Genomic DNA, 8745 nt, shown 5'->3' with positions numbered 1-8745 from the left:
GAAAGGAAAGGAAAGGAAAGGAAAGGAAAGGAAAGGAAAGGAAAGGAAAGAGAAACTTTATCCTACCCAGCTGGACACTGAGGAGTTTCAAGTGGTGTACATGGTTCTTCTACCCAAGGTGTTTCACCTAAAATGACAAAATAAAATACTGAGTTAGCATCACAAAGTAATACAAACAACAAATTGTACAACAAAGAAGTTTCTTGGTTGACCTTTTTAGAGCTCTTTCTGAGACTTTTTGTTTCAATACAGAATTATAGAAAAGTAGGTCTAAAAATAGCTTATATATTATTTTGCACAAGCTATTAGGCCTTTAGACACTGAAAGGACTAATGCTTACAGCTGTAAGCTAAAAACAGAACACACATACTACCCAAACAAGTAAATACAATGGAGGAGAAATGACTATGAAAGCTTAGCCTAATTTTTATCTGGCTCTAAATGAGTAACATTTAACTGTATCCAGGATCCACACTGGAATACTTCCTTCTTTTTCTGCAAATTCCACTTATACACTTAGTGATGGCTGCCAGGACTTCCTTTAGCTTTTGTTTTAATTCCCCCCCCCCCCGTAAAGAATCCAAACTCCTTCAGTCTTCCCTTGTTGGCCACAGCTTCTGACGTCCAGGTCTTTCTGTTCTCCCTTGAACCTACACCTGCTTCACATTTCACATTCACTCATTTATGATAATGATCTGCCCATCCCTTTGGAAGAAATAAGGGAAATAAAAGAAGAAGTAAGAAAATCATGAAAGGAAGGAAAAAAAGAAAGAAAGAAAAAAGAAGCAGTGGCTGTTAGAGTTCTTGGCTTACCACAGAAAACTCCTATCCTAATAAGCAGCCAGAGGTGGGGATGTACACTGATCTTAATTAGGTCAGTACTCTCTGCTCAAACAAATTAGCATCTAGCCAAACTCTTGACTGTTTTTAGCTTCCATTTGCATTTAGGTGACAAATATAATATTGCAGAACTTGACTTCAATCTCAGCCACCTCACAATATACAGGAGTTCTAATAACAGATAACATGTTTTAAGTCACCAGTATACTCTTCAGATATCATATCTGTAATCTGATTTTACTAATGATGTTATGTTTAGACAGAGTCTGTATAAAGCAATTAAGTATGAACAACATTCAAAATAAGTAAAACAAACGAAACTCATTCTATAAATTAATTTCTATTAAAAAGAAAGGGAAAGTTTTAATTAGGCTCATTACTACTACTATAAGTACTTCAGATTCCATGGAATTTGAAGCTGGAACCATGTCTCCAACTATTTTTTGGAAAAAAACAAACAAAAAAAAACACAAACACAAAACCACATTCGGGATACTGCTGCAGTATTCAGAACACTCTTTCTTATGAATGACAGTTCTCACACTTCTCTCCAGAAATCTTCTTCTTCCTAGTCAAAAACACCAAAAGCTTCACCTCAAAACATCTTCATCTTCCAAGATGTAACTATAAGAATCTAACCTTGAGAAACAAATGTATCGACCTTTATATTTCTAATGTTTGAGCAAACATTTATTTCACAGGAACATTTGCATAAAATCCTTCTGACTTCTGATTTACCTTTGCAAATGCTGTTGTAATTTACACAGCAGTCTTTATTCTGCAAACAGTCATCAGAACAAGAACAGTAACTTCCAGGTAGCCTTTTCTCACCACAACGGAAATTAGTGCATCTCCAAGATCGGGCTGAAAAATGTAAGAAAAAGATTACTATAAAGCTTTTGTTAAACAAGTATTTATATGTCCTACTTGATTTACTTTAAAAGTTTCATGTAAGAGGAAAATTCAACACATTTAACGCATAGAAACACATAACATGTTGCTGCCGTTGAATGGTAACATCAAATCATAGAATAATTCATTTTAGAAAGATGTTACCAAAGTCATCTTGTTCAATGCCTTCCACCCTTCATAAATAAATAAATTAATTAATATGAAAGAAGGCAAGAGATCTTTTTTTTTTTTTTTTTTTTTTCTTTCTCTTGTGCTTAATTCCCAGCAGATAGGAAAAGATCTAAGGGATCTAAGGGTCTAAGGGCAAAAGCAGGCAGAAAGTGATAAGGATGAAGAAAAACTGAACTGCTGCCAAGACAGCATAGGGACTAACTGGAGAAGAATCTGGACTCAAAGCGGAAATAAATTTCCGGGAAGAACATTGCAATCCTCTGATTCCATTAATTCACAAGTAATCCCCAAGCCTACATAAGGTCAACGATATACTTTACAGGAACTCCCATTAATTTTCAAAAGGACAAAAAGTTCTGGTGCACAGGCATTGTTTCAGACCCCTAGTCAAAGAAAACCTGTCATTTCATTCACACTCGTCCATAACTTCATCTGGACCAGGAAACGTGCACTACAAATGCTCTGGTTATCTTCAAAAGAGTTGGCTGTTCTGTGCTGCTGTGCTGTGCACTGCTGCATTGCACTGTGCTATACATGAAGTCCATAAAAATTGCTTCAATTAATATTTTTGCCTAAAAAGCATGTCTCTTCATAAGAAAAAAGATGAGGATATAATTTGAGAAAGAGGTGGAAAGGTTTCATGCTAGGCACTCTAACAACCTGAAACTCAACACCACTGGCTTCCTCCCTCCCCAAGTCAATATATGGCATAGCAAAGCCCAAAACCTTTTCCCAGCATGGCAAGAGGGCCTTCTGTATATCAGTGTAAATACAAGAACTGATCTTTTTCCAATTAGTACTATGCAATAAAACAGAACAGAATAGAAACCAATGAGCACGGACTGCTCAAGACCATACTTGGCTCCACACAGGCATCTTCATAATCCCAGCAGCAGTCTTGACGCTCTTTGCACCCACTGTCACACTGACAGCCTGCCACCTCTTTCCGATAGGGCTCATCACATTTGTGTCTGCAGCTGACTGCAAAGAGAAGGAAAGGGATCTCAATGACCAGGCTGCAAAACAGTCCTGTCCCAGCCACATCAGATGAATGGATCATGGACATGTAAAGAAAGGTGATTAATTTTCCAAACCAATTTCCCAAATCATTTTCCACTGCAGCCGCTAGTGCACAGGTTAGACCAAGCAACATGAGAGTCATAAGAGGTCCTCTGGATGCTGAAGGTCCTGGGTTTTATTTTTCGTGTGCTCACCCGGGACTTCTGGCATAGCTGTTTCTGCTGCACTTCTCCCCAGAGAGGCAATGCCCAGGTATCCCACCCTCCCACTGGTGTCTCCTCTGCTTGTTTCTGGATTCAGGATGCTGAGAGAAGAGCAACACCCACCCTGGGTGTGGGTCAGGGGCTCCCTGAGGGCTCTGCAGCAGCCTCATCTGGGCCAGGGCTGACAGTCCCCAGGCTGAAATGGTGCCCTGGGTCCCGGGTGGTGGGGGGAGGCCCAGAGTGCTGGGCAGGGCTTATTGGTGCACTCCTTGGCCTGACCACATCTCTCCCACCTAATCATCAAGAAGTGCCTTAAAAAACTGCAGGTTTGATGGTTTTGACCCAAAGAAATAAAAGGGACCACATAAAGGGCCCTGCACAGGAAATGGAGACATGCAGTTCCTCACCACAGCTCTGATACCTTCAGCTCTTGCTCCCTGCCTCTGGGACATCCAAGGGCAACTCCAACTCTCCAAACATCACCTGCAGCTCCACACAAACCACAGTGAGCCTTGTGTCTGCAGTCTCTGTACTGTAGAAGTACGGTCTGAACCAGCCTGAGCACCTACATTCCTAGTGTTCTCATCTAGCCACAGTTATATTGCGATGGGTATCCTATTATGCTTTCCAAACGGTTCACGCTTCTGCAAGGTGGACTGCCTACAAAAATCAGGCTTTAATATTCACTATGTATGGATATGGAGCTATGAGCTAAGATTGCTTTTTTTTTTTTTTTTTTTTCTTCACATTAGTCAGCTTGTTTCACATGTAGAAAGTTCACAGGTTGTACTTTGCTCTTTATGTGCATACAATACCAATAATCATTCATTCAAGAAAGCTAGGCAAATAATTAGAATAACAAATATGTAATGAGCAAAAATGAATCTGTGAAAAGAAAAATAAAAATGGAAACATGTAATAAAAGGTTGCATTCCATATCTAGGCCATGTTCTGCTAAGGAAAAGCTGTGATTTTTCACAGATGTTTATAAACATATGCAATCATTTTTTCTTCATTTTTAGTCTCTAAAGTATTTTATTTAATTTTCCCTCTATCCATTGGCTTTAGAACAATCAAGTTGTTCAGATAGTCTATCTGAGTTAAAATGATATAGAATATACATGGTGAGTCTTTGTCAGAAGAAATATGAAACTTTTTCTTTTTCTGAAACAGAACTGTTCGTACAATCTGCAATCCATACCTCTAATTTCTTCACAAGATTTACAAAACTGTGTGAGTTCTGTTAAGTTAGTATGTTGCTTCATACTTCACAATGTTACTTCATCTTTCTTAAGTAGATCTGGTTATAAAGGTAGCAAATAAAGTTTGGCAGTCCCTTTTTAGGATTGCTCTGCAACATTTGCAGTCAGAGACACAAAAATTTTCTTTCAGTGCCATCTTTCACCTTCCATTCACTTTCCACAACTATGATCAAGTTCCTCAGGTAAATGTCATTAAAGACTCATGTGGTAGGTATCTCCCTATTTTACACAGAAAGTTGTAATACAACACATGTGCCATCAAACAGTAATTATAACTCCGTTTCATCCTGCTAGGACTGAACAAGTAAAGAGTTGATGTAGGTACATATGTCTGATATATATTGATTAGGAGTGAGAAAGATACCGTGCTTCCTTGAATGCCTCCAGTATGAGATTATTATTGTTTTGATTCTAAGTGAGGTGTTATAACTCACCATGGGATGTTTATTTGTTCTGATCCTGATTGACCCTGACATCAACATGCTATTCCATTTTTTCAAATTAAAAAATAATATTCCACAAATTCAAAGCATTATACTTTTTTTTTTCTTTTTTACCACAGATTTACAGAAATTGACAATTTCACAGAAAATTCATGATCAGTTTTAGCCACCTGAACTATGCCAAATGCACCTGAACTACGAATCGTGAATGTGGTCCAATGACATCTCTTCTACAATACACATTGCTGAAATAATTGCAATGTCTTATATATAATAAGAATGTCCTATCTCAAATTTTCTAAAAATATTATCAAGATAAAAATTCCAAAGCTGTTGTGAACTAGGTTTAACACTTCTAGATTGAGAAGCAAGATGTTCAGTGGTTTAGCATATGTTTTCAGGTATAATTATGTGTACAGATTTTATACAATCCAACTTGAAAAATGCAAGAACTTTATTTTCGTATATGGCAGGTTGTCACAGAACATTTATACTTTATAAAAGAGGGTTTGCTGAAGGCCTTTAGCAGATGTAGCTTAATTATACTGGAAGTATCATAAACATACCTTGCTCCTGGGCTCCACGGTTTAGTCCAAGTCCCAAACCTAGTCCCAGTGACACAACCACCAAAGCAACTAGCAGAAACTGTCACACAAATACACAAAAATTAAAGTTCATAATTGTGATAAACTGTTACATTTATTAGGATTAACTATATGGCATGGGAGGCACAGAAATAATAATCTTGTGAACTGTTTGTAAGGCAACGCCTAAATACTGCACTTTTAACCTATGGCTGATCCTATCTTGTAATCAAGGAATTCTTTGATAGGGAAAAGATAGTAGAAAGCAATGACTGTATTCACCTGTTTTGCAAATTCTTAAGCTTTGTAAAGAGAAGGAAATCCCCACCTTTCTCAACTCCAAAGCCTGTTTTATAGATTCTGTACTTTCCTAAAATGCCCACAGGGTTTTTTTAAAAAACTCGGCTGGACTGAGGCTGCACGTTTCAAGTTTTCATCCACTAGCCAGTTTCTTTTAATGAGTAAGACATTGTATTAGTGAGGTTAGAGAAAACAGGAAATGAACAAGCAGCCCAAGGAAAACACATAATAGAAAGTTGTATAATGGTTGGAAGACTGGGAAAGAGCTGAGGAAACCTTCATCAGCTTAACAGACACTCTAGATGTGCTGGCTAAAAGGCACAGTGAAAAATGACAACCCTCTGTATTGCAGCATATCCATTTTTTACTAAGGCAGTAACAGAAAGGAAAATGTCAGAGAAAAGAACCATAAAACAATCCAGCTTACTTCCTGCTTTTGTTTCAAAGCCTAATTCTGTTTCCCGCCACTTCCGGCAACCATCAGGCACTAGCAAACATCGAGATTCAAAACAGAGTAGAAATAAGAGCAGCTTACCCTCATACTTTGCATTACTGTAATAGAGCCTCTAGGGAAGCACCCTGGGTTCTTCGTTACTGCCCATCTTGCCCCAACATTTCACCAAGTGGCAGCAGCAGAGAGTGCTGCCCTGTTCTCAGGTGAGGGGTAGGTGTACACTTTGCAGCTCCACTCCAGGACACAGCCTAAATGCACATCATTCCTACCTGAAGACTGGGAAGATCAACCTTACTTGCTCCCTGCTGCTCACTCCCTTGTTTTCGGACAGGAGAAATACCCCAGCAGTAGGAATGGAAATGCAATCGGTGAGAGAAATGGGTAAAAGAGACTGGTGGGAAAAGCACGAATTGGTAGGATTGACCAAAGTGGCAGAAGAGTCTCTTAAAGGGAGACCCCAGATGTGAAGGTTTAATGTCACATCCAGTCAAGCAGGACTGAGAATTAGCAGTCGCATCTGGGCTAGAACACCTGCCTCTTTCTGGACCGGGAGCACAATTCTTCCAGTGTACTGTAATTGGTTTTGTTTCCTGAGCACAGATGAGATCAATCCCCAGGGCTTGCAACCTTCATCTAAAAGTTCACTCTCCATTTTACCCTCCATTTTCTTACAAACTTACAGTTTATAATTACAAATTTTTATTTGTAATTGAAGTAAACAGATAATACTAAGTTTAAAGGATAGCTACTACAGCAACTAAATGTTCTCACTGCTTCAAGTCATTAGAGAGCTGAAGTAAAAACCAAAAACTCATGTTTAAAAGGTATAGACACAACGTATTGCATTTTATTACCAAATTTACACAAAGGCCCTTGATTTTGGGACAGTGATCCTTAAGGTAAAATAACATCAGTAGCACCTGTTCAAATCCTCAGACTTTCTACTGCTAACTTCTATGTCTAAATTCATGACTAGGGCTTCTTATTCATAAAACAGTTGTCCCTAATGCATATTCTCTGACTCTCCTCTGATAGTGTGGACCTTCTAGGTAGTGTAACTACTCACTGAGTACACAATTCTCCACCTGATCTTTCAGGAAAAAACTTACCAAGCAAATAGTAGTAGTTTCATGTAGTTTCTCAAAAGCATAAATCAGTGGTGTAGAATATTAACAGCTGACACCTCCAATACTGAGATTTTGTTTCTTATAAAGGCAAGCATTTGAAAACCATTGCATTTGGAAAAACAAATGTTTTATGATACTTAAACTTCTCAGTTTACTCTTCTAAGTACCTTTGGAAAGTACTGTTTACTTTCCTTCCTGATTAAGCATTCTTCTTACACTCTGTCTCGATTAAATTATTTTTACTGATGACTTAAGGAAAACAATGTCTGTTATTTTCACTTCTCTTTTTTTTTTTCTCCATTTCCAATATTTCTCCTATATTTTATGCAATACTTGCATAATGCAGCATTAAATAGGAACTTGCATTACGTGAAATTGTTCTGATGACATAACGCTGAAGAATATCACAACCTGCCTCTCTTTTTCATAGAGCTGTTTTCAAAATTAAGTTTTTAGTCTTTTGAAAATCAGTACCTGTCATCCTGTCATTTTCAGTAAATTCCAATTCTAGATGCGAGAGCTTGTATAAACACACACATACACATATATGTACATGTATGTATAAATATATATACACCTTTAATATTTGTTTCATTTATGGTCAGAAGCAGAAACCTAAAATGTGTATCAGTTCTAACAAAAGATTTCAAAAATGTAGGGGAAAAAACAAAAACAAAACAAAACAAAACAAAAAAAACCCACATTCTTATCTACAAGGTAGCTGAATGACTCTTAAAGCCCTGGGGAAGAAGGAAAGACTTGACACGGCATTTGAGACGTGAGAATGACAATACAGGATGAAATGGTTCATTCATCTTTTCCTATACCTTGCTTCGGGAGTGTTTTTCATCAATGCATTGCCTACATACTCTTTTTATTAATGACAAATCCAAAGACACAAAAGAATAAGCAAAAAGGAACTGGGGATACATTGGCCACAAACAAATTAATAAAATAACATACTGAAGCACTGTCTTTGCTGTGCAAAAGATCTGTCAGTTTATCATAGCAAAAGTCTAATTACTTGCCAGGAAATATATATATAAACATATATGTATATATATATGTATATATATATTTGACAGTGTTAAACTGTTGGATAAGTACCACAAGAACTTTAGAAATCTGCCAGAGAAATTAGTGCCTTAGTACTATAGAACTTTAGGTATCAATTACCAAGCTACCTTGAATCATTACATTAATACAACAAAACTAGTAAAAAGCCTGCAGATTTGAAAATTGTAAAGTTTCTACAGTTCTGAAAGGAAAAAAAAAGAGTAGCAGCCCTGAAGAACAGTGCCTACTTACAGCACAGATTATCTTGTATTTCTGGAGTGTTTTTTTCTTCACATACTGTGATGGTTGTAACATCACATCATCCAAACGTCTGCCTTCATGCATGTCTAGTTCATTGTGACGATTCATTTTG

The 8745-nt window shown here is 37.5% G+C and overlaps 1 protein-coding gene across 1 annotated transcript in view; it reads right to left on the bottom strand.

Moving 5' to 3' along the window:
• The window catches only part of ENPP3 (ectonucleotide pyrophosphatase/phosphodiesterase 3), a 41830-nt gene extending 33085 nt beyond the window's left edge, over positions 1 to 8745 (bottom strand). The window contains exons 1-5 of the mRNA XM_084284685.1: positions 8625 to 8745; positions 5418 to 5496; positions 2782 to 2904; positions 1579 to 1704; positions 67 to 127 (exon numbers count right to left, since the gene is read on the bottom strand). Of these exons, the coding sequence (XP_084140811.1) occupies positions 67 to 127; positions 1579 to 1704; positions 2782 to 2904; positions 5418 to 5496; positions 8625 to 8741 (506 nt within the window). The 5' untranslated portion in view covers positions 8742 to 8745. The remainder of the gene's footprint in view (positions 1 to 66; positions 128 to 1578; positions 1705 to 2781; positions 2905 to 5417; positions 5497 to 8624) is intronic.

Source organism: Netta rufina (genome assembly GCF_964035555.1).
Source record: "Netta rufina genome assembly, chromosome: 3".
Classification (NCBI taxonomy): domain Eukaryota; kingdom Metazoa; phylum Chordata; class Aves; order Anseriformes; family Anatidae; genus Netta; species Netta rufina.
The sequence above is the reverse complement of the archived record's forward strand: the minus strand, read 5'-3'. Positions and strand labels throughout refer to the sequence as shown.